The sequence below is a fragment of the Drosophila miranda genome, chromosome 2 (genome assembly GCF_003369915.1).
Source record: "Drosophila miranda strain MSH22 chromosome 2, D.miranda_PacBio2.1, whole genome shotgun sequence".
Lineage (NCBI taxonomy): Eukaryota > Metazoa > Arthropoda > Insecta > Diptera > Drosophilidae > Drosophila > Drosophila miranda.
In genome coordinates, this window is record NC_046675.1 from 25962215 (window position 1) to 25985492 (window position 23278).

The 23278-nt window shown below is 43.1% G+C and overlaps 9 protein-coding genes and 6 non-coding genes across 15 annotated transcripts; 7 read left to right on the forward strand and 8 right to left on the reverse strand.

Moving 5' to 3' along the window:
- Nucleotides 1–293: 293 nt before the first annotated feature.
- Trnaa-agc lies at nt 294–366 on the reverse strand. Its single transcript has one exon. It is a non-coding gene; the product is annotated as a tRNA-Ala (tRNA).
- A 278-nt stretch (nt 367–644) lies between these two features.
- Nucleotides 645–1271, forward strand: LOC108153876. Its single transcript, XM_017283976.1, has one exon. It carries the CDS (start codon nt 645–647, stop codon nt 1269–1271), a length of 627 nt encoding a protein of 208 aa, XP_017139465.1.
- Nucleotides 1272–2642: 1371 nt separating this feature from the next.
- Nucleotides 2643–2715, forward strand: Trnaa-agc. Its single transcript has one exon. It is a non-coding gene; the product is annotated as a tRNA-Ala (tRNA).
- Nucleotides 2716–2895: 180 nt separating this feature from the next.
- Nucleotides 2896–2967, reverse strand: Trnap-ugg. Its single transcript has one exon. It is a non-coding gene; the product is annotated as a tRNA-Pro (tRNA).
- A 151-nt stretch (nt 2968–3118) lies between these two features.
- Nucleotides 3119–3584, reverse strand: LOC108153875 (glycine-rich cell wall structural protein 2). Its single transcript, XM_033388904.1, has 3 exons — nt 3570–3584; nt 3374–3511; nt 3119–3289 (listed from the first exon to the last, which is right to left on the reverse strand). Exons 1-3 carry the CDS (start codon nt 3582–3584, stop codon nt 3119–3121), a joined length of 324 nt encoding a protein of 107 aa, XP_033244795.1.
- Nucleotides 3585–3964: 380 nt separating this feature from the next.
- LOC108154709 (glycine-rich protein 23) lies at nt 3965–4491 on the forward strand. Its single transcript, XM_017285059.1, has 2 exons — nt 3965–3985; nt 4054–4491. Exons 1-2 carry the CDS (start codon nt 3965–3967, stop codon nt 4489–4491), a joined length of 459 nt encoding a protein of 152 aa, XP_017140548.1.
- A 160-nt stretch (nt 4492–4651) lies between these two features.
- Nucleotides 4652–4724, forward strand: Trnaa-agc. Its single transcript has one exon. It is a non-coding gene; the product is annotated as a tRNA-Ala (tRNA).
- Nucleotides 4725–4879: 155 nt separating this feature from the next.
- On the forward strand, nt 4880–4951 carry Trnap-ugg. Its single transcript has one exon. It is a non-coding gene; the product is annotated as a tRNA-Pro (tRNA).
- A 293-nt stretch (nt 4952–5244) lies between these two features.
- On the reverse strand, nt 5245–5317 carry Trnav-cac. Its single transcript has one exon. It is a non-coding gene; the product is annotated as a tRNA-Val (tRNA).
- Nucleotides 5318–5776: 459 nt separating this feature from the next.
- Nucleotides 5777–6853, reverse strand: LOC108154562 (pupal cuticle protein Edg-91). Its single transcript, XM_017284863.2, has 2 exons — nt 6559–6853; nt 5777–6419 (listed from the first exon to the last, which is right to left on the reverse strand). The coding sequence occupies exons 1-2, from the start codon at nt 6574–6576 to the stop codon at nt 6018–6020; spliced, it is 420 nt and encodes a 139-aa protein (XP_017140352.1). The 5' UTR covers nt 6577–6853; the 3' UTR covers nt 5777–6017.
- A 352-nt stretch (nt 6854–7205) lies between these two features.
- On the reverse strand, nt 7206–7780 carry LOC108154613 (keratin-associated protein 19-2). Its single transcript, XM_017284930.2, has 2 exons — nt 7733–7780; nt 7206–7660 (listed from the first exon to the last, which is right to left on the reverse strand). Exons 1-2 carry the CDS (start codon nt 7778–7780, stop codon nt 7328–7330), a joined length of 381 nt encoding a protein of 126 aa, XP_017140419.2. The 3' UTR covers nt 7206–7327.
- A 1351-nt stretch (nt 7781–9131) lies between these two features.
- On the forward strand, nt 9132–9849 carry LOC108154571 (pupal cuticle protein Edg-91). Its single transcript, XM_017284870.2, has 2 exons — nt 9132–9221; nt 9291–9849. The coding sequence occupies exons 1-2, from the start codon at nt 9198–9200 to the stop codon at nt 9744–9746; spliced, it is 480 nt and encodes a 159-aa protein (XP_017140359.1). The 5' UTR covers nt 9132–9197; the 3' UTR covers nt 9747–9849.
- Nucleotides 9850–11156: 1307 nt separating this feature from the next.
- On the reverse strand, nt 11157–12263 carry LOC108157072. Its single transcript, XM_033389426.1, has 2 exons — nt 11438–12263; nt 11157–11377 (listed from the first exon to the last, which is right to left on the reverse strand). Exons 1-2 carry the CDS (start codon nt 12236–12238, stop codon nt 11234–11236), a joined length of 945 nt encoding a protein of 314 aa, XP_033245317.1. The 5' UTR covers nt 12239–12263; the 3' UTR covers nt 11157–11233.
- A 922-nt stretch (nt 12264–13185) lies between these two features.
- Nucleotides 13186–15485, reverse strand: LOC108157071 (adenosine 3'-phospho 5'-phosphosulfate transporter 1). Its single transcript, XM_017288906.2, has 4 exons — nt 15002–15485; nt 13891–14944; nt 13704–13829; nt 13186–13627 (listed from the first exon to the last, which is right to left on the reverse strand). The coding sequence occupies exons 1-4, from the start codon at nt 15046–15048 to the stop codon at nt 13457–13459; spliced, it is 1398 nt and encodes a 465-aa protein (XP_017144395.1). The 5' UTR covers nt 15049–15485; the 3' UTR covers nt 13186–13456.
- A 5653-nt stretch (nt 15486–21138) lies between these two features.
- On the forward strand, nt 21139–22324 carry LOC108153874 (acyl-CoA Delta(11) desaturase-like). The gene has a single exon (XM_017283974.2). The coding sequence runs from the start codon at nt 21239–21241 to the stop codon at nt 22322–22324; it is 1086 nt and encodes a 361-aa protein (XP_017139463.1). The 5' UTR covers nt 21139–21238.
- The last annotated feature ends 954 nt before the right edge of the window (nt 22325–23278 follow it).

Below are 23278 nucleotides of genomic sequence, written 5' to 3' on the forward strand. Positions count from 1 at the left end.
TACACCTGGCACGAAACACTCATAACTCAAAAACGTTTTGAGGGCCCTCTTCTCGGCGGCATACAGTGTGTAATGTGGCAAAATATAATCAAGCGGAAAAAGTCAAAAACTTCAAACTTTTCTTTACGGTTAATAATGAAAAATGGGTGGCACGTGCAGAAAAAGGTAAATTCTGCAGAGTTGCCACCTCAGAAAGTGTAACTTTCAACCAAATTAATTCGTTACACAAAATAAAAGTATCTTAAAATAAAAGAAAACCAAAAGAAGAGAAAAAAAACGACAAATTTAAGTCCTGGAGATGCGGGGCATCGATCCCCGTACCTCTCACATGCTAAGCGAGCGCTCTACCATCTGAGCTACATCCCCGATGTGGGCGCCGCTGTCTATTTCCATAGTTCCGCGACATTGGATTAATGCCATCTCCATGGATATTAGGCTGAATTAATTTAACTTGAGCAATGAAAGGCATGCATTTAGTATTACAACATTGACATGGTTTGTAGGCTGAAAAGAAGTGATATTAATGCTGGTTCCCATTACAAGGCTCATTAGGCAGGTCACTTAGGTATTCAATTGCCTCTTGTGGTGTGTAGATCCAAATTCAAGTAGTTCATCCAAAGACTTCAAGAGGCACAGTTGAGAAAATGTCAGTACTCCGACTTAGCCCGACAAAGTTCCTAGGCGTGCTGCTCCTGGCAGTAGTCTGCTGTAGCGCTGAAATAGACAGAGATGAACAGCCCGACTTCGAGACGGAGCCTGGAGCTCCGGAGCCCATTGATGGACGTTCCTTTTTCTTTCTGGGCACACTCTTTCGACGCTGGCGCAATCGTTGGATGGCCTATCACAGTGCAGATCCCCTGTTTGCCGGTGCAGCGTACCCCATTAATGGATACTACAATTGCCCCACCTATGGCTGTAATCCGGCGGCCATTGGGCCACAACCTGGTTACTATTCTCGTCCAGGAGGGAGCTTTTACCCCCTGAACCAACAGCAACAACAGCAGCAGGCTCAGGGCAACAGCAATGTCTACATATATCAGACCGATCAGAACGCTGCCAATTCCGGAAGTGGCAGTGGTTCACCTGCCGTTCCCCTCGGATATGGATACTTTGGAGTTGGATCGCCGCTTAGACCCGGACTAGCTCCAATGCCTCCGCCGCCTTTGCCACCTTCTTCAATGGGAGGGGCTTCAGCCGGTGCCGTGAGCTATGGCCTGGGACCAGGACAAGGGCCAGTACCAATACCAATACCAGTACCACAATTTGGCTAAGCAGGAACGGAGGCAACAACATAGAACGGTTGCCCAAGTAAACACCGCACAGCAGACAAAGTAAAAGAAAACAATACAATTTTAATTGAAAAGTACGGAACCAAAGAAAAAAGTAAACCAAACCCAAAGAGACACACATACAATACATTCGGCTGGCCCGCCTTAGGGATGTCTAAGTACACACATTATATTCTGCAATTTAATGAAATCATCTTTTCTGAATCAGTAAATATCTTCCAGTATTTCCATTACATACCATTACATTTTTCACATTTTTGTTAGATTGAAATAGCGTCCATCAATTAAGATAAATAAAATAAATAAAATCCATCTTGTTTGCTTTTCGAACTAGACTCCACAGTAACGAGAGTCGACAAAAAGGGTTACAACCTCACACACACACACACACACATATGGACTTTTATCCATTAACGCCAAGAGAAAAACTCCACAACCAATCTGCATAAACAAACTCATCATCAGCATATCCTTTACCCTCACCATCATAATTGCCGCCAGAGCAGGAGCAGGAGCAGGAGCAGAAGGAGTAACCGTAGTCTCCAGCATTTGTTTTGATTCCATCATAAACCATAAGATAGCTGCAGACATGGATGCCTGATGAAGTGGTTGCAAGTTGCCCAAGGAGCAGGCAGCAGGCAGCAGGCAGCCGGCAGTAGTCGGATGGCAACGGGCTTGCCTCAATTGTTTGGCAAATAAATGCCCGGCAGCATAATGGATGGCCATGGTCAGCTCCGTATTCGGTGTTCCGAGATCCGTGTATAGCAGCAGCACAGCAGTCCGTTTTGGTTATTATTTTTATATAACTTGTGAAAATAACGCCCAGAGGGCGTGGCAGCTATAACGGAGGCGAAACAAACAAACAAATACTCGAAGCGGAGGACAGTTGTATAAACAGAAGTGTGAAATTGCCAGATAGTGAAGAGATCTGGGATCGCCGATTGTCCGGCATGGCATCCACACATCCTACTCGTTTGTAAGAACGTTGAGGCGTTGACGTTGACTCCTGTTCATCCCAATCCTCGTTTCGGTCTGGTCCCGGACTTTATTTGTGTTTGTGCTATGACAACAATGAACAGCAGAGAGGTCCAGGTGTTGATGCTACATCTATTTTTGTTTTCTTTAGAACAACTTTCGCTGACCGGAAACGGAAATTAAATGCATAAGTTTTTCCCACCAGCCCCAGCATCGTTCGTTCCCACTTCTTATCTAACTTCAAAAAGACAAGACAAGGCCACTTCAGATTGATAAATAGTCTTGAATAAGTTTTCTTGGCAAATTAAATTTCGACAGACGTTGGTCAGCAACAGTCGATGACTCAGAATTGCAGTTTTGGACTCTAAGGTTGACAACGGGGATGTAGCTCAGATGGTAGAGCGCTCGCTTAGCATGTGAGAGGTACGGGGATCGATGCCCCGCATCTCCAAAATTAATGTTGTATGTTTATTTTTTAACAAAATTTCTTTTTTCTATAATTATCTTCATTTTTAATACTATACAAAAACAAACACACTTGTGTGTGCCAATTTTTTTCTTCAAAATTTAGCTTGCACAATATAGTACATATTTTACTTCGAATTGCAAGCAAGCAAAAAACCGTATAGCCGGGCTCAACCGGGATTTGAACCCGGGACCTCTCGCACCCAAAGCGAGAATCATACCCCTAGACCATTGAGCCTCATGCCATGTTCAGCGCTCTACTATATTTTTGTGGCCACTCTGGCAAACTCTTGTGCCGACAATAAATGGTTTTAGATAGCAGTAAAAATACATACGGGCTTTCAATAAAATTAAATATAGCTTTATTCAAAATGCCTTAAACAAAAAACTTAGCGTCTCTTCCAGATACCCCCACCGTAACCGCCGCCACCAAAACCTCCAGAAAAGGCGCTAGCAGAGCTGTAGGCCGAGGCATAGCTTCCGGAATATCCCCCACCGTAGCCGCCGAAACCGCCTCCTCCGAATCCTCCCAGCCCACCCAGACCACCCTTCCATCCGTGCTTGAATGGCACAACAACTGGCTGTGGCACTGGGACTGGGATAGGCTGTGGAACCGCAACTGGTACGGGTATAGGCTGAGGCACTGGAACGGGCTGGGCCACGGGATAGGGCACATAGCTGGTGTACACAGGGGCGTAGCCGCCCCCTCCGAGCTTTCCGCCAAAACTGTGGGAGCTACTAAGGCCCAGGCATAGCAGCAGCGTTAAGCCCACGATTGTAGCCTGAAAGGAATATGTTGATCAAACAAGTCCGCAATGTGAGACAACCATATCCACTTACTGTGCTTGTTCTCATGACGTCTATTGATGCTTCTAAACGTGGCCAACGTCTTAACTGCCGTATATATAGCAACCTAAAGCCACTTCCTGTACTTCCTTTTGGCGACGAGTTCAAAGAACTGCCAAAAACTTGATCCACAACCAGTTCTTGTCGAACAGAACCATTCAACCATTAAATTTATTGTGCCAAAATTTAGTCGCAGCAACTAATGCAAAAATATAACAAATCGTGTGAAAAACATTGAAATCGGTTAAGTTGATGGGGTTGAAGGTCGTCCGTGCCGTGTTCCGGGACTGGGCTTTTGGGTGGGCGTTAGTTGATACAAAGATGTTGGTATAAAAACTGAACAGTCCGTTGGTTAGACAATTCAGTCAAGTTCAAGACAAATCAGAAACATGTTGAAGATCAGCTGTTCGGTGAGTAGCTTTGCTTTGGACCATCTTAAAGATGCACAATTATTAACGGACATTCTGTCCTTTGGCAGTTGTTGGTGCTGTTGTCGCTCTGCGCCTGCAGTTACGCCCAATACCAGTATCCCCAGCAGCGCCCGGCCACAGCAGCCGGAGGTGAGCCCACTGGCGGGCCTGTGGAAAATCGTATTATACCCCTGGGTGGTCTGCTCGGCGGAGGAGGAGGAGGAGGTGGTTTACTCGGTGGCGGCGGAGGGGGGGGTGGCCTGTTTGGCAACCTGTTGGGTGGTCTTTTGGGCGGAAATAATGCTCGCCCACCGCCACCAGCGCCAGCGCCATACCTAGTACCTGTTCCCTCGTATGGAGGAGGATTCGGCGGCGGGTATCCTGGCGGATTTGGAGGCGGATTCGGCGGCGGGTATCCTGGCGGATTTGGAGGCGGTTATACAGGTGGCTACCCAGGCGGATTTGGAGGTGGTTATGGCAATCCCTATGGCGGCTACTACGGCTAGAAGGCGTTGTTTTTCGGTCAGCCATTGACTACTCCAAGTATTACCCGCTGTTAAACATGTTTTCGAGATAGTTTTAAGTTGTTGACCATTATATTAAAATTCACGTGAAAAATCAAATCACTTCCGCCTTGTTTTCACTTTGTCTGCCCGTTTCGCACACGGGGATGTAGCTCAGATGGTAGAGCGCTCGCTTAGCATGTGAGAGGTACGGGGATCGATGCCCCGCATCTCCAAACAGTGTTTTTCTTCTATTTTAGTGGGAATAAAATTACAGAAACACTTTCCTCTTGATTGTGATTTGATTTTATAGCTACTTGTACTTGTTTTAGTTGTTGGTGCTATTTGGGTCACATATAGAAAACTGTTATCTGGGCATGACTCGGCAAGAGGCTCAATGGTCTAGGGGTATGATTCTCGCTTTGGGTGCGAGAGGTCCCGGGTTCAAATCCCGGTTGAGCCCAGCTAAAATTTTTTATCAATATTTATTTCAATTGATAAACTAAATTCCTATTTTTCATCATTAAAATAATAACTCTAACCAAAATCGTACGGTAGATCTCTATAAATGTCGCGATATTTTATTTTTCAGTGTGTTCGTACATATATTATTATTTAATGAAAGAATTATAACAGCCAGGTTGAGTACAACGAGACTAGGGGGAGGATAGGACTTTGTGCCGCCGCGAGAAGAGCTATCACGAATGAATCTTCAAAATGGTACCCTTTGACACCTAAATCAAAAGAGCTTAGTTCTGTTTCCGCCCGGGTTCGAACCGGGGACCTTGTGCGTGTGAAGCACACGTGATAACCACTACACTACGGAAACCTGCTGACATCATATAGTCAAACGGCCAGCATACAGTGGAGTAATACAGCGCCATCTAGCTCACAATTTGCACATTATTAAAATTTCATTATATTTCGATAGATATATCGATACTGCCATTACTTATCGATAGCTGCATCGCTAATTTCATTATATATCGATAGTGGATGGTAGCACAATTGCCGCCAAATTCAAATAAAATATACATAAATATATCTGGTTTTTTGGAATGGCAAATATGCACGAACTCGAGAGAGAAGAGCAAAAAATTAGCATATAAAGGATACATAAAATAAGTCTTTTTATATTTTATCGATTGAGCAGATTAAGTAGTATTGGGTTGCCCTCTCTGCTTGAAATTGGGCTGAAAAATACTTTTCCAAACCCATTCTTAAAACCAAGAACCTAGAAAGCGAAAGAAAGCTAATTTTAACGCCACTTCATGAGCACTGCAACTCGATCATCGTAACCGTAAGGTTTGTGAGTTTTGAACACCAGGATCATACGAGTAGCTCCCACGGTTCTTAAATCATAGAACCGTTAAAAAAGCATACCCGAATTTGTAAATGGTTCATTCCTATAGATAACTTTATTTTATGAATGGGGAAATGAGTCTACAACTAAATAACAATTTTGGGTGGATCTGGATTCTAATGGCAAGCACATGATTTTCCCTTATTCTATTGACCTATTGACATTCTCATTTGCCCCAGAGGCCACCTCCGAAGCCACCGCCTCCGAAGCCACCGCCTCCGTAGCTCCCTCCGCTGCTATGATGACTTTCGTGATGACTTTCGTGAAATTCGTGGTGCTCATAGCCACTGTTGCTGCCATACCCGCCGCCGTACCCTCCGCCATAGCCGCCGCCATATCCTGCTCCGATTCCAGCTCCAATGCTAGCACCAACACCACCGCCGAATCCTAGTCCACCTCCGCTCAGAGCATGCTTCAGGCCCAGTAATTTAGGAGTGCGCACCTTGAGCCCCACAAAGCCGGCATGGGGTCCTTTAAAAGCCAGCAATTTTATCTTTCCGGCTGAGGTTCCTTGCAGCAAAAACAGAAAGCATACTCCCAGGATCAGGAGTAGATGGTTTTGATGGCACTGTTTTCGAAAGAAAGATAAGAAAGATTAGGAAGGAATAATCTAATGAGATTCGTTTGATTAATATTTATATTTCATTAGATCCACATTATGTCACAAGCACTTTACGAGTCTTTTTGAATCCATAAAAATCACTTACAATGATTTGCATTTTCATGATGTTTTGATGATGTTTTAACGCCTCTTTAATTGATTAAGTCTGTTTTTGGCCAAAGATCAGAGGTCTTTATTTGAAAATTGCTTTATCTAGTTGTAAAAACTTCAAGTTCAAATGTGTGGGCCGGCGGATGACGAGGCTAGTCTCTTGGCTGGAACGCGTGTTCAATTGAAGCGGCTGCGAGGCAAGCGACGAGTTTTTATCTGTCTGACGGATTTTCTGCGCGCGTCTCGAATCGCCCTTATGCAATCGGCCGCCGCTTAAGAGCTCTTGTCTGTCTTTTGTTGTTGCTGCTGCTGTGAACTTCAGGTTGTGTCTTATATTTGCCTTATGCACATGATTTGCCCCTGAAAATTTCAGGTTTTTTGAGAGCATACACACAAAATTGGGCATGAGAAAAGAAATGAAAAAAATTGAATGAACAAGCGAATGTCAATGGGAAATCAGCCTGCGATACATGTGCTAATTTACAAAAAGTGATCAAATTACAAAGTAGGAAATACGTTTTAATAATCTTCATGTTCAGAACCAAAACAGAGAGGGCCTTACCCAGATAGTGCTCAGCTTATCAAACACATGTGAAGCCCAAAAGGTTGGAAATTGATAAAGAGTGAATCATTTTGGGTATTTACGTTTTATTGACCTCCATCAAATTAAAATCCAAATAAAGAAATCAAACAAAGCATGGTTAGAGCCAGAAATTTCCAGCATTAAGCCAAAACAAATATGCATCTGTCTGTTTGCCCCTCACTCATCTGCCATACCCATAGGGGTATCCGAATCCGCCATAGCCGGAGGATCCGTAGCTGTTTTGCTGATTACTGAACTGATTGTACTGCTGTCGATAGCCCCCGTATCCTCCGCCAAAACCGCCAAATCCGCCATATCCCCCATAGGGCGATCCGAATCCTTGCTGGTATCCAGTACTACTACTCGCTCCGGCACTGGCACTGGACAAGGCATAACTGCCGCCATAGCCCGAGTAGGGAGCAAAACCATAGCCAAATCCTGATCCTTGACCCCACTGGGGGGCACTCATCACTTCGAGACACAGGCCGCAGAGCAGAAAGGACAGCGCAAAAAACTAAAGGCGAGAGGGTTCAAGAATACGATTTAGTGGTTTAGTTGGAGCGACTAAATCTTTGTGTACACCCACCTTCATGGTCAGCAAGCAACTCAATGGAGTCTGATTAAAGTTTGCCATTCTTATAGTCGCCGCAAAACGGAAATACGCCTCAAAGTAATTACAATAATGGGAAACATAATTATAGAACAAATGTGAAGACATAATCATTAGTATATTATTCATCAAGTACTAGTACTATCTGAGATACTTGTTATAGAACTATGTTTTTTTTACCAAACCATCTTAGACCTTCATATCGATTGAATCCACACAATATACTATGTACCTTTCTCAGTTCAATTGAAGTTTCAAAGCTATAAACATTATCTGGGTTTACTTGTAAGATCTTTTCCTTAAAAATTTCATCAACATTCAGGTCGTTTACAACCCGTTCACAGAACTAATTAGGATTTTATTTATTTCCCCCTGCAGATCTATCATTGTCGTACATCTTCAGCGCTGTCTTTGGATCCAACTACAACTTCCTGACTAGCAATGATGATGATGTGGGTCGTATGGTATCTCTCTATCGTATGGTAGATAACCCCGCTGACGTCAAGCGATAATCAGCTTGAGGGTGAATAAACTTTGAAACGAAAGTGAAGGCATAACAATTGACCAGAATAAATAAGAGGAGGAGCCACATGCACATATCAGACATATAGTTAGTCATATACTTACAATACATGGCAGCAAGTGCTAATGAGCAGAAAGAGTGCGGGTGGGTGTGGGTCGACAATGGAGGCATATGCTTCACTGCACGTTCTGTGAAAAAGTTTGTTGCCTAAGTCATTTGTCTTTGCCCGTTGTCAGTGGATTTTGAATGGCACCTGAGTGGTATACCCTAACTGGCGGGCAATCTTTGACTTGGCAATGTGTTTGTAAGAATAGAATGGATTATTGTAACAGGCAGTTCGAAACAGAATAGATCGTATAGGAATGGATAATATAGTAAGTAGGATAATAGATTACTTAACAAAAGAACAACTGTCTTATTTTAATTAGTGTATATACAAATCGGTAGCTTTGGAGGAGATCTCGAGGGCAAAGAAAAAACATCTTATCTAAAATAGTGTAGATCCAAATCTTCACAGTGTTCCCTCTACTTGTTGGTCTTGAAAAGCGCCTGGTGATTGTAGATGGTTCAGTGATTATTTTTATTGGGTTTTCCATGATCTTGATCGTCCGGCCCTCAAAAAAAATGATAATTTTGGGCTGGCTGAAAAATTAACGCATTCTGAGGCCCAGTCAAGCAGCGCCGTATTGTCCGCTGCGATTATTATATTGTGTCTTTTGGATCTGGGGGGCATTCCCAGATTTCGTCACAAACTGGTTTCGCTTTCGGTCGTGTTTGTTCTGCAATTTGCGTAGAATCCACTTGGCAATGCGTGCCGCGTAGTTGTAGCTTCTTGCTGAGATTCGGATTCGGGGTATAAAAGCTTCGGGCACTTCACAATTGCAATTTAGTTTCATACAAGAAGCCCTCGATATCGGCATGTCTCTGTTTCGTGTGAGTTGTGTAAGTGTTTCTCTGCGCTGGGACCCCTCGTTGGGATGCACCTGCTCATTGATTTGCTCTCCTCTTTAGCTGCTGGTCGTTTTGCTGGTCGTCGGTCATGGTCAGGCGGCACCTGCTCCAGCCCCCGTCAAGGCTGAGGGACGCACTTTTGGCCTCTTGGGCGGCGGATTCGGTGGGAGTGTTGGACTCAGCGCTGGAGTTGGCCTAGGCGGAGGCCTGTACAGCGGCTTTGGAGGCGGCAGCTACCCAGATGGCTATTCTAGTGGCTATCCAGGAGACTACGGTGGGGGCTACGGTGGGGGCTATTCTGGCTATCCCGGAGGATACGGCGGCGGCTATTCTGGCGATGGATACTCTGGCTTTGGACACAGGCCCCATCATCACAATCATCACGGCGGATTCTATCCCGGCGGCGGGTCATACTACAACCAGGGTGGATCCTACGGGGGTCAGTACAGTCAGTCACAGTACTCCAATGGGTACCATAACGGGGGCTACGGCGGCGGTGGGGGTTTCTTCGGTTAAACGTAAACCTCTGCTGAGTCTGTGATCCATCTGTCTAGTTAAGTGCCTTATTATTTGTACGAGTACCTCCGGCAAAGATTGTAAAATACACAAAAAAACCGAAATATTAAGTTCGAAATCCGGTTTCTCTGGGAATACATACTATTGTCCTTGGGGCTACTTTTTTGCGGTTCCCTCGCTCTTTTAATGTACCGAACGAGACGTGCATAAATTTAATGGGCATAGATCCGAGATTTACGAGCATGTGTGTGGCAAGGGGCATGACTAAGCTATTGCCTGGGCATGGTCTGGGGATTTCCTCAACCCGATCTTTCCTACGCTAAAGGCAACGCATGTTGGCTAGTCTAAAATGATTATTTTTATAAGATTTGGTCTGAAATTTTGCTACCAATTGAACCATTTCCTTATGGCAATTGCGTGCACATTCAATTAAATTAATTTTGTGTTCTTACGCCTTCGATTTGGACTGTATATGTATATATATACATTTTAATCATTCCGAATGAATCTGTATCTAAATTTTTGTTCGGAATTTATATGTATATGTACTTGATTGGGGCCCTGTCCCTATATTGCTTCTCTTGTTGGTTCTTTGGAAAATCTTTCAGTCAGCTGCCCGATCCAGAAAATGGTTTCTCAAATTGGCAAAAATCAAATCCTAATGTTCATACATTCAGTGGAAAGACTTAGAACAAAAGAATGAAGCTAGGTCTAGTAGTTCAATCTGTTTTGGAAAAAGCTATTAAGCAAGGGAATTTAAATGGCGTAATATGCCACATAATATGAATGCCATTCTTATTTGCGCTGATAATAACTTATCATTACGGGGATCTTCGAACAATTAAGATAATCATAGCTACGGTATTTTTCTAAAAACTTTAAAACTGATATCTAAGGATGATCCAGAGATACGTTTTCACATTGCGTCAAAACATCCAAAGAAGGAACGTATTTTTCAAACACAGCTGAAAATTAAGTGATAGGAATACTTTCAAGTAAAATAATTGTGCAAGATATAAGTATTGGGATATTGATACTGATGTTAAAACAAACAGAAAAATGCGGAGACAATTTGAGTATATAGGGCTGTTGTTGAAAGTGAAAACATACCATCTGAGACTGATCGATTTTGGATGAAATTTTTGGATTCAATAGATCTTATCATTCAGCAACTAAAATGGAGATTTGAAGCCCTTCATAATGTTTCAGTGCAAACCAATTATATCCCGCTCTCTACAATAAGTTTTCTTGAACTTTTGCTCAAGAGCCAATTTTTCTCGACACGACGCTGATCGGACCCTGCTGAGTACTTGTAGAGCACATAATACCTGATTATATATTTGATTTGTAGATATAGCATTTATAATCTAGGTGTTTTTTTTTAAATTCGTTCTTATTTTATTTCCTAACAGATACTCGAAATCACATTTTAACTACATCTCTACACATAGTATGAATGGGATGGGTGAATGACCGTGAGGGGTGGCTCATCCGTAGCTACTCCGCTGATTGCTCCTCGACCGATACGCGCCCGTTTGGTAGACCGGTTGCACCTGTCCTGTAAGCTGTTGGATGATCCCATTCACAGTGGTTGCTACGCCGCCAACCAGTTGGGCAGGCGTCACAGGCGGCTGCAAAGGAGAGTGTGAGAGGGAGGGATTCATGTTCATTCATCGATAGTCACGACTTACCGCTCCAGCTGAATCGTAGTAGACCCGATTGGGGACGGGTCGGCGCACTGGAGGCGCGGCATAGCTGGGATCCACGGCAGGATCGCTCTGTAAGTCCCCACCGGCCGAAGGAGGACGGATAGGATCCGACAGGGGAACACCCGGCACAGTTGCGGCTCCAAGCACACCAGGAGCGAACAACGACAGCCACGTGGCGAAGGGAGCATACGGACGGACTGGCACGGGGTAGGGCGCCACGGGTGGTGGAATGGGATCTGAGAGCAGACCACCGCCAAGACCACCGCCAAAACCACCTCCCAGACCGCCTCCGCCACGACATCCTCCTTGATAGACTTTGTACACATTCACATCGAAGAGGAAACGTCCTTGCTCGTCCGGATCCTTCTGGCCGCTCTTGACATCGCGTCCAAAGGGTGAGCAAGGATTGCCGCCTCCATATCCGCCATAACCGCCGTATCCGCCGTATCCGCCGTATCCGCCATATCCGCCATACCCGCCGTATCCCAGATAAGGACGAGCCAATTTCCGGAGCTTTTTCTTGAGCAGCAAAGTCCTCTCATCACCGACGGACTCATCGAGTTCCTGGTTAGATGCGCCCGCAAACTTGGCATTTTCCGTGTCTGATTTGGTAGCAGCGGTGGCACCGCTCTCCCGCGAGTGTCGGTTGCTCTGGGATTGAGGGACGGTGTTGTATGAGTAAGGCGAGGGCCTTCTCCTGGGATAATCGTAGCTGTAGCTCCGTGAATAGGCCACGGAGCAGCTGAGGAGGGCTCCTAAAAGGAGAACAAGCAGTAGCTGCATGTCGAGGATACGCGGATTCACTGAGTCGAAGACTTCTGCTCGGTTGGCTGGATGGGCACGAACTATTCCTCTACTGTGGAGCATGCCCCAACTTATCACCTCGCCGATGTGCAAAAAAAACAACTCCAATTTGGCAAATTTGTTGCTCTTCCCTTAGAAGGCAGCTCGGCAGACACTGACGATTGCATAATGCCCTTTTTTTATTGGCTCCCATTTTTCCAGCGCATTGTTTTGATATGGTAATCTAGGCCGCCCACCCAAACCCAACCGCCGGCATCATCATCATTATACGCGCCCACATGTGGCACAATAATAGCAAAGGGAAACCAGCAACAAAAAACATGCTACACTCTGCGACTCGTGTGCATTGACCTGTGTCAGCCAACGCTGGCAGCTCTGAAGCTCTCACCCGTTGTAGTTTTTGGCCAAAAACGTATTTCTGCCAAAAATGTAATAGGAAAAGTGGGTCAATGTCGCATGACGCTTCTGCTGCTGCTCTGGGAATGAATCTAATTAGTTGTGGGGGGATTTACGGATCCATCTAACATTAATCACATTTTTTTTTTTAAGTTGGAAGCACTAACATTTCACGAAATCAGTTGACAACGGATCGTATTAGATTGTCTTTGAGTCTTCAGATAAAGATTTACATTATAATTTGGGAAAGCTTAATCTGTTTACATATATTACTATAAATCATGGTGGTGTAATGCAGATAACTACATTTAACGTTGATATGCCATGACTGCACCATCAAGTGGCTCATGCGACACCAAACCGGAGCATGACGACCCAAAAGATGAATATTGGACAAATATTTGAGGAATATAGAACTTAACTAACTACAAGAGCCAAGCATGCATTCAAAAATAAAAATATTATGGTACATCTCTTAATCTGCTTGTTTTCATAATTAAAAGTACCCATAATTAAAAGGACGCACTAGATTTAAGTACAGACACTCCATATGCTGGTATATCATATACAATTTACTTGAAGCACACATAAAATCGTTAGGCCTTACAATAAAATTATTTAAACTTAGAACTAGTAAAACAAAACTGTACAAAATGGGAAGAGATAGACCCAGCTGCCTCTGTTCAGAGATTGGAACTAGGATCCGTATCCAGATAGCTTGTATCCAGATAATATAACTTAAAGACTAATCTGGGAAGTCTGTGCGTTGTATGTGAGGCGCTTCCACTTCCATGCCTCTGGTTAGACAGCCATTTTTGGTTTATTAGCCTCGGCCCGTTTGCGCATTGCCCTCAAACGCTGTGTGCAGTAGACGCGCAGAAAGATGGCTACGAAAACGATGAGAACACCAAAGATGCCCAGAGCCGACACGCTGTGGTGGTAGATGAAACAAGAGAGCATGATGGCTACGGCCTGTGGGGCAAAGGGTAAAACCGATAGAGTGGTTCTGGAGCAGCAGACAGTTGAGTAAACAGAGACGAAGACTCACCTGACGCAGCGTCATAATGATGGTAAACACAACTGGGCCGAAGACATCAATTGTGTGATAAATAAACAATTGCCCGACTGCTGAGCAAATGGAAAGCACAACCATATCAAAAACGAATTTCGGATGCTAAAAATAAGACTTAATACGTGAGGTAGGACTAAATATAATCGTGTTTGGACATATATACCTCTGTGGCAAAGGACAGGGAGTCCATGAATCCGCCCTGCATCGACAGCGAGGCGCCAGTGAAGATCGAGGAGAACAGATTTACGCCGCACATCATCTGAAGGGAGGTCATACCGTAGCTCTTGAACAGCGAGCCCTGCCAATTGGCTGTGAAGCTATCGAAGACCATGTACAAAGAGAGCAGGAAGACGCCCGTCAAGGTGGTCACTCCACTGGCTTTGTTGCTGTCTGCCGACCCACTCATGAAAAAGATCATGCCCAGCGAGATTAGCACAGCTGTGGCATACTCGTAAGATTCATACTTGGCCTTCGACATGATCTTGCCCATCACCATGACAGGGATTATTTTGCACGACTTGGCCAGCACCTGAGTGGGAAAGTTGACAAATTTAAGAGCCTCATACTGGAACCAGGCGCTCATTATGTTCGAGAACGAGGCGAAGGAGTACTTGTAAAGCGGTGCTCGGTGTCGTGTGGGCGAGGGCTGCCATTGCAGATAGATGAGGGCCACCATAAAGGCCAGCAATCGGTTGGCAAACACCAAAAATTGCGAATCTTTGAACTTGGAACTCTCACCAGCAAAATTCAGATATTTCTGTGTCATGATCTTCTCCTGCAAAACGCCCCAGGTCAAATAGGACACCATTAGGCCGCCAAAGCACCAAAGCAGCTGCACAGCCTCCTGGGAACTCGTGCGCTTGACCGCCACCGATCCTGCAGATCGTTCCTTATCCGCTGTACTGGCCGCAACATCCAGTGGCTCGTAGGTGGAGTTGCCTGTGATGCACATGTTGATGGCCGTGTGCAGAATGGTCTTGTTGCCTCTTTCGAGGTAGCCGGTGCGTGCCACATATTTGTATATGAGATAGCCGGGCACAAAGACGCAACTGTAGCCGAAGCAGTTAACCAACAGTTTTAGAAGCCAGGCATAGTCGGAGTTCTGGGCATCCAGAATCTGCGATAGCGTCACATCCTTGGTGTAGAAGCCGCCCAGCGAGGCACGCAACAGGTCCGAAAAGAAGTGTATGACCAGCAAGCTGACCACGATAAAGGAGCTGGAATGGTCATCATTAGTCGGGGAGCAAATTGTTTACATATCTGTATGTACCCACCATATAATTAGCTCCGGAACTCGATTACTCATTTTGTACACGTGCATGTCCCTCTTCTGCTGACACGTCGAATTCTGTATTCCAGATTGAACTTCTTTAATAAGAATTGAGCGAGCGGTCAGGCCTGGGGGCGAATGAATATTTGCCGGCAAACGCAAGTCAAGTGTCAGAGGTTCAATAACCGCTCAAACTAGTTTTTGCATAATGTGCTCCACACCAAAAAGAACAGCAACAGCAGCAATTTATTCTGTTGAAGTTTGTTTATACAGCCGCGGTGGCCGTTTGTCGGGTTGGAGTCTATTGAATTTGCTATGTCTTCTGCTCCAGACGGGTGGTCGGGTTCTGGTTCTGGGAATTGGCTGCTGCTGGCCGGCAGCCAGCTATAAGTTAGGGCCAGCTAAACAGCTATTCTTACCAAATTTTCAAATTCCATTTCACCCATTGAAAGGTCGGCAGCACTGTTGGGTGGGGATGGGGGTGGGAATTCAGTCGGAATAGTAGAAATATACCAAAATACACCGTCTCATTTTAAAAATATACCGTAAATATACTGACGAACTCAATATAGCGTCTCGAAGAACGAACTTAGCCCGCTTAAGCCACCTCTATTTAAATAGTCAACTTCTTGAGGTAAATAACGGAAAATATTAACGATTGTAAAGTCTTCTTGTAGATCCATGCCACCTTTCACCTTTCGATACCTTTCACCTGAACTGCGCTAAAACTAGTCACTTTTCATTTTTTTCGGTGGAATATTAAAAAAATCTCTTAGTCTACAATGGGTTAATCGCTCACCTTCAAGGATTGGAAACCATATTCCTCGATTGGAATGAAAAAGAGGGTATGGACGAGTACAAGGTAACGTAATGTGTGTGACAAAAAACGAGCAACAGAGTCGTACGCTTCAAAATGTTGCTAGCCATGTTGAATGTTGCAAAGGCCAATATATTAGGCCCTCAATTAATTTAACTCAGAGGAAACCCCACTAACAGATAAGATTATCTACTAAAGAATCTATTGATTTTGCCTGTTGTCCATAACCTATTGAAATACGCCATTCAAAATAAAGACTCATTTCTTCGTTGCAGGAGAGGTGTGACCGTCTGACTCTCAAAAATACCGCAAATATACCGATGAAAAAAGACGAACATTTAACCCGCCTTAATTTAAACAGGGGAACAAGATTTGTCTATTTCAATATTTCTATTGCTACAAAGTTATTCCTTATAATAAATGCACTACTCATCACAAAATGTTATTGATTACCACATTCAATATTTCCTAGATATTTTCCAAGATGTTTGAAATGTAATTTATAATGTCTTTTTTAGAGATTGATACATACATATGTGTTTGACATAGGTCATTCATTTGATATGATTTCTGTATATATGTTTGTATATAACATAAGATATAAGACATAAGATGCAAAATTAAAAATATTTTCTGCATTTATTGAAGTTCTGAGATGGCACACATTTCCTCATTTCTGTAATATGCTTATCCTAAAGTAATTCCAAACTCCTTATGAACCCCAATGTTTAATGACTTTTTCTCCTTTTGGCTTTTTTACCAGTGGGCAACTGACATTTTTAATTTTTTTAATTTTTATTATTGGTCATAGAATCATAAATAAATTTATCATGTTTCTGAATATCCAAACTTTAATTTTTGATTATCAATAATCTTTCGCTATACTGCGTGTAGATAAGTAAATAAATAATTCAAAAAAATTACCTCTAACCAAAATCACCAAATCGTTTAGCAAAAAACAAATACAGTAGAATCCGGTTATAATGAAACTCAAGGGACCGACGATTTTATGTCGTTATACCCGGAAGACGCTCTAACCAAACGGAGCACAAAATATTTTGTTGTTTATTTTATGGTGGCCATGTTCGTAATAGGTTTTATAATAACAAAAAAAGAAATTTGTAATTAAAACAAAAAGTTTAATAAATTTAATTCAATAATAATTTTTTCATAAAAATGCATATTCATAAGCATGAAATAACAAGTAATTAATTTAGTAATTTTTGATTGTTTAGCAGTAGTTTTTGACATACACATAAAAACAGTCGCGCACAGCACTATTTAAAAGCGACATGCTGTGCGTTAGGCTCTCGTCATAAAAATTTGAATGGACATATCTATTCAGAATTTCTGCAGCCTTAAATTCCTCCAAAACGCTAGGCACATCTTCATTTGGATCTTCGACGTTGTCGTCGCCGTCCTGTCCGGAAGGTTGAGCTCTTGAACAAACCAATAGAGGAATTTTCGTTTACAATATCACTTGAGAATGAGCTGCTGGGACCAGAATACTTAAAACAATTCGCAATTGTCGCTGGCGAAAGTTGTTGCCATGCATCATTTATCATTAAAATGGCATCAAGGATGGTAATTTTCATGATTGTTTTCTACCATATTGGTGATTATTTTAGGAACGAAATTTTTAAGAAAAGTTGATTTAATAACTCGAGTTATGCCTTGATCCATTGGTTGTAATAGAGATTTCGTATTTGGTGGAAGGAAAACTAGAGTGATGATAAATTTGTTGGCATTATTTCGCTGTATTTTTTTCGACACGTCGCAATAGCCGTTGGAATTGTCAAAAATATCGTCGGTATAAGCGGTTTGTCGCTAAAAGCGGAAACGTACTATAAGTTTTCATATAAATTTGTATGGTTGGTCCCCACCAAGTCATCGAATTTTCGTCACAATGACCGGACGAACGCTATAAGCAGAGTTGTTATAGCCGGATTCTACTGTAAATAAATAAATTAGAACTCTTTGGTTAGCCAAATGATTGTGCTGAGGTTAAGACGGGGATTCCCTTACTCATGCGGAATTAATTTTATGGGCAATGGTCGGAGGTATATATATACATACATTAAAGGTTTTAATATAATGTGGGACACTAACCTATCAAGAGCTCTTGCTAAGGGGTCACAGAGGCTGCATTACTAAACATGTACAGTGGAATAGACTCAAGTGCTTAAAATTAATGTAAATGACCAATTTTTTCAGTATCTTAATATTAAATTGTATTTTTATGAATGTCATTGATACAGATACTACAATGATACTACAAGATATACAGATACTTCCAATGGCTTAAGAGCTCTTCTGTTAGGAGGTTTCTTATTATTTCCATAATGTGATGAATTTCTTATGAAATGAGACACAACTGACTGGCTTCTAAACATTTTTCGTGGCTATCTGCTTAGCTGTAATATTTTATATTTTGCTTTTTCCTCCTCTGTTAGAGCTTGTCCACGACCCAATGAAAGATGTATTTAATTGAACCTTTTACCTTTTAAGCTTTTATCAGTGACTAAGATTGCAGCCTCTGAGTCTAATCGAATGATTGCCAAAAAAGCTAATTTTTTGGCATAGGGTGAAGCAAACAGGAAATAAATCATGGCGCTAAAAATTCTACAACCTGCTCTTATCCCCCTATTTTGTAAACTTAACTGCTCTAACAAAAACAACAAAAATTGCATCGAAAACTTAATACACAAATGGGGGAACCCAAGTGTAAAACGAAAAATAAATTGAGTCTTTTCTATTGATCGCCATGTAAGTTAACCCTTCCCCAAATATATTATACAAATCGAAAAGCTCGCGTGCTCCCCGTGTCACCCACTAAGGGATCAAGCATATGCAGCCATTCATTTTGTTCTATCGGGAAATATGTTGTTCTTTTCGGTCAATGATCTCGGGTACTTTAAGTTGCTTAAACTACTAATGAATACCGAATGAAACAATAAATGACAACACAAGAAACATAACACTAAATGCGGACTTAGTGGTAAAGGTACGTGCAGTGAGAGATCGCTGTAATTGGGTATCAATATACATATATGTATATTTACATATATTTGTATATTTGTGACCGCCTGTAAAAATGTGTGTATACATATGGCTGAGCAATGCCCTCTGTTTCGCGGCCAGGATCGTTCAATCGGGACTGTTTTGTCCGGAGGCAAACGTCCGGCCTGTAGCCCCTACGACAGCCTCTGCTTCTGATCTCACACACAATATGGAACGGACTCACTGCGTTTCAGTCCATCTGATATCGTCAACTATGATCCTTTGTCACCAGTACTTCCCACTCTTGATGGGTCACACGATCCTCTCCCTCCAGGCAACTCAGGAGACTTAATCCTCTCCAAATAACTCCTCTCCAGAAAGCTCCTCTGACCCACTTCCGGTGTGCAGTATTCCGGTCCGTTTATCGGGACTCACATTTGAACTTTCGTTGGCGGTTAACCCCACTTGGTTCGCATTTTGGACCACGAACTAACGTTAATCCACGTTAATACACGCATGCGAGTCCTCTTCTCTTCCTTCTATCCCCAGTGACGGATCCTTGCTCCCCCCAATATCAGGCCGGAATCAGGGTAGCCAGACGAGAGTAAAAACAGAGAAATATTCTTCTCACTCAAGTGTTTTTATTGCCACATTTGAAATATATACATACATATATATATAGGGTGTGAGGAATCAAAGTTTTTGTTTCAACTTGTTTCAACTTTCAATCATGCTTTCGGCAAAATGCTCCCAGTCGTCCAGGCTATACTCCTTCAGTTTATAAATCGGCCATGAATTCGTTAGTCAGACGCACCGACTGGCGCTCCATGTAGACTGCGAAGGATGCAGTCACGTAGGCAGGGCCTCATGATCACCAGATTGAGTTTTGTGAGGCCAGCAGGCTGAAGCACAAGATGATGTTCGCATTCAAGAAGATCTCGTGATGTACCGGAAGCCGCCGGTGCTTTTGCGCCAATCTGCAAAAATAGATCCAGAAAATGTAATTTAGTATTCATTGGTAAATAACCAAAATAAACCTAGAGCATTAAACCATTCACGGAACTCACACTACGGGAGACAATAGATTCCGTGCATTCGTTTGGCTGTCTGCATTCTAGGACACCAAATCCACATTCTTGTCCCGTAGATATGCCAGAACAAACAGAACATCGATTTTGATATCCCATGCAGGTGGCTGCCACAGTGGCGGCCATACAAATAAGACAGAATAGAATGACAACGACAGAGTGCTCCTACATTGTATGTGCATTGCACGCGCATGCGTCTTACATGCAATTACGGCATACTCTCATTTTTCAACCAAAAGGCTGCAATTAAACTTTCAAGCTATTCTCCCTCTTGAATGTTAATTGAATTTCAAATTCCAAAGGGTTCATCCAATTTTAAGTTTTATAATGATAGGCTTAATCGTGTGGCCGCGAACGTAATCGAAATAGAAGTCGAATTGGCTTAATCTAGTAATATGGTAATATCTGCGAAACGGAACAGAATAATCGAAAGCAGTTAATTTATCTTAAAAGGGGATTAATATAGTTTGCTAACGAATATTTACACAATAAATGATCTCTTTTAGTGTTTTTTAACATTTTCATCACTTTTCAGTTTAAACGCCTGTAAAATCTGTAAAAATGAATCAATCCTTGTACTTTTTTTCATGTATTCTTTAATTTAATGTGAAGGAAAAAAAACAAATAATTCAAATTCAAAGAGATCGGAATCCTTAAGAATAATGACTTAATCCAGTGACCTGCTCAATGGCCCAGATCTAAATCCCTTTGAAAATCGATGTGCTCTGCTTAAAAAAACCTTGGCAACGCTCGAGTCAGCACCAAAGGGATTGAATGAGTCTTTGGGAGCGCGTGAAGTCGGAGTGGCGCATGATTCCTTGCAAGCACATACTAAATTTAGTCGAGAGTATGCCAAAACTTATTCAGAATGTGATTAAAGCTAATGCCCTTTGGAAAAAATATTTAAAAAAAATTATTTAAATAAAAAGACCAAACATGCAAAAGTGGATACATCGACTTTTTAGGAAAAAAGTAAAATTTCCTTAGGAAACCGATCTCTTAGAATTTAAATTATTGTCTTTTTTCCTTTTTCGTTAAATTAAAGAACCTATGCAACAAAAAATCAATGGTTGATTAATTTTTAATGATTTTACAAGCGTTGAAAATGATAAGTGATAAGTGTATCCAAATGTGCTCGCCACTGTATGTACATATGTTGACTTTTTTAAAAACTGTCCACACTACTTCCCCCCAAAATTTGTATAAAATCGATTCAATCGAAATGCAAATCGAATGACGAATATTTTAATAGAATGAGTATAAGAGGGAGTGTGCCACAAGCCCACAATTCAAGTTTGAGTCGTCGGGGGAAACAGACGTACCGCACTGTCTAAACATGCCGCCAAACAGCGATGTGATCGAATTAGGACCTAGTCCCGACACCACGGGCTTGCTCTGCGAAACGGATGCGGGGCCAAAAGGTACCGCCAGTGACTTAAGCACTCTGAAGACGACAGACGGGCGGAAGTTGGAGCTCGTGTGGATCAACATAATTCTGTTTATCTATGTGCATACGGCCTCTCTGTACGGGATCTGGCTTATGCTCACAACCACGAAGTGGCAAACGGACGTGTTTGCCGTGATTCTTTTTAGTTTAGCTTCCCTGGGGATTACGGCCGGTGCACATCGGCTGTGGGCGCATCGCACTTATAAGGCAAACGTGGCGGTGCGTCTGATCTTACTGTTCTTCAACACCTTGGCCTTCCAGGACGCCGTGTATTACTGGGCTCGCGACCATCGCCTACACCACAAATGCACGGATACGGATGCCGATCCGTACAACTCGAAGCGAGGCTGGTGGTTCGCACACATCGGCTGGCTGTGCTGCAAGAAGCACCCCGACGTGACGGCGAAGGGCAAGTTGATCGATCTGTCCGATCTGCAGCGGGACCCTCTAGTGATGTTCCAGAAGAAGTACTACCTGATCCTGATGCCCATCTTCTGCTTCCTCCTCCCCACGCTGGTGCCCGTATACTTCTGGGGCGAGTCCCTCAGCGTTGCTTGGCATGTGCCGGCGCTCACGCGCTGGTGTCTGATGCTTAACGTCGTCTGGCTGCTCAATAGCTCTGGCCACATGCACGGCAAACGCCCCTACGACCGGTCCATCAGCCCCACCAGCCTGGTCTTCCTTATCTGGCTGCGTTACGGCGAGGGGTACCACAACTACCATCACGTCTTCCCGTGGGACTACAAGGGCGCCGAGATGGGACGCTATTCGCAAGACCTGCCCACCAACTTAATCAGGATGTTTGCCCGTCTGGGTTGGGCGTACGATCTAAAGAGCGTCTCCATGGACATGGTGCGGAAGCGCGTCCTGCGAACTGGCGATGGCACCCATCCTGTCTGGGGCTGGGGCGACAAGGAACATCCACAGGAAGATATCGATAGCACGATCATTACCTATAAGAAGAAAGTGAAGTAAACTGAACTATTTTTACGATATTAACATATGTTGTGAAATGTACTATATATTTTTATTTGAAATGCCACAAAGATTAAACAAAAATGAGCCAATACAAAATCCATTAGAAGTAATAATACAATACTCGTAGAGAATTTCTATTCCACGCTTAGCCATCCTTCTGTCCAGATTCTCATGTCCTTATACACATATATTATCTGTACATAATGTTCGATCTTGGATGGTCCAAAAGCTATATTTCGAAGCAAACAATGTTTCCCACTCTGACTTGTCTTATGACCAATCGTTCTGTTGTCCGCACCGGATTATTACGAGAAATGATTCCATAACGAGCGGGAACTTTGTGAGCCGCAGCAAGCGCCGCGGCACACTGGACGAGGAAGAGAGTGTGTGAGAGAGAGAAAGACAAAGCCACTGTAATTTCATTTGTTCCTTCTGGCTATAATAATGATCCGATCTCATACAGGTTAGACACTAGATTTTGCGTTTTTGCTTTCTTCTTTTCTCTTGTCTTCGAAATTGTGAATAATGATTTCCCAGAGACTTGCACGCTGAATGTTTTTAATTTAATCGAAAATTGGATCAAGTATTTAGTTCTATACTTGCCGAAAAATATAAATTTTTAAATCATTAATGACATTATCTACCAGATTGCCGAATCTGGATCAGATGGGATCAGCCAGAAGGCTACCCCTTCTCACACTTGCATACATAGATACATATAGCAACACACATTTTGCACCATCAAGTGGCCCAAGAGACACCAGCAGAATGCTGTTACGCGCGGATCTCAGGCAGGAACGCTGCACTCCTCCCGCCCAACCGACAGAGGGGCGCTGTCGCATGACGCGCGACGCGTTAACCGAACCAATCGCGAACATGAAGGAAAGATGGATGTTAGACTAATATCCGATGAAAAAACTATTGACTATAGATTGCCATCAAGTGGCCTAT

Excerpts from the sequence above, each read along its gene's own strand:
- LOC108153875 (XM_033388904.1), bottom strand. Across the intron at positions 3,290-3,373 it reads CCGTGGCCCAGCCCGTTCCA|CACGGATGGAAGGGTGGTCT; the intron begins GTGCCTCAGCCT and ends GTGCCATTCAAG.
- LOC108157072 (XM_033389426.1), bottom strand. The coding sequence starts at position 12,238 with ATGCAGCTACTGCTTGTTCTCCTTTTAGGAGCCCTCCTCAGCTGCTCC. Across the intron at positions 11,378-11,437 it reads ACTACGATTCAGCTGGAGCG|CCGCCTGTGACGCCTGCCCA; the intron begins GTAAGTCGTGAC and ends TCTCCTTTGCAG.
- LOC108154571 (XM_017284870.2), top strand. The coding sequence starts at position 9,198 with ATGTCTCTGTTTCGTGTGAGTTGT. Across the intron at positions 9,222-9,290 it reads CTCTGTTTCGTGTGAGTTGT|CTGCTGGTCGTTTTGCTGGT; the intron begins GTAAGTGTTTCT and ends TCTCCTCTTTAG.
- LOC108154709 (XM_017285059.1), top strand. The coding sequence starts at position 3,965 with ATGTTGAAGATCAGCTGTTCG. Across the intron at positions 3,986-4,053 it reads TGTTGAAGATCAGCTGTTCG|TTGTTGGTGCTGTTGTCGCT; the intron begins GTGAGTAGCTTT and ends GTCCTTTGGCAG.
- LOC108154613 (XM_017284930.2), bottom strand. The coding sequence starts at position 7,780 with ATGGCAAACTTTAATCAGACTCCATTGAGTTGCTTGCTGACCATGAAG. Across the intron at positions 7,661-7,732 it reads GTTGCTTGCTGACCATGAAG|TTTTTTGCGCTGTCCTTTCT; the intron begins GTGGGTGTACAC and ends TCTCGCCTTTAG.
- LOC108153876 (XM_017283976.1), top strand. The coding sequence starts at position 645 with ATGTCAGTACTCCGACTTAGCCCGACAAAGTTCCTAGGCGTGCTGCTC.
- LOC108153874 (XM_017283974.2), top strand. The coding sequence starts at position 21,239 with ATGCCGCCAAACAGCGATGTGATCGAATTAGGACCTAGTCCCGACACC.
- LOC108157071 (XM_017288906.2), bottom strand. The coding sequence starts at position 15,048 with ATGCACGTGTACAAAATGAGTAATCGAGTTCCGGAGCTAATTATATG. Across the intron at positions 14,945-15,001 it reads GTTCCGGAGCTAATTATATG|CTCCTTTATCGTGGTCAGCT; the intron begins GTGGGTACATAC and ends TGACCATTCCAG. Across the intron at positions 13,830-13,890 it reads CCCTGTCCTTTGCCACAGAG|CATCCGAAATTCGTTTTTGA; the intron begins GTATATATGTCC and ends TCTTATTTTTAG.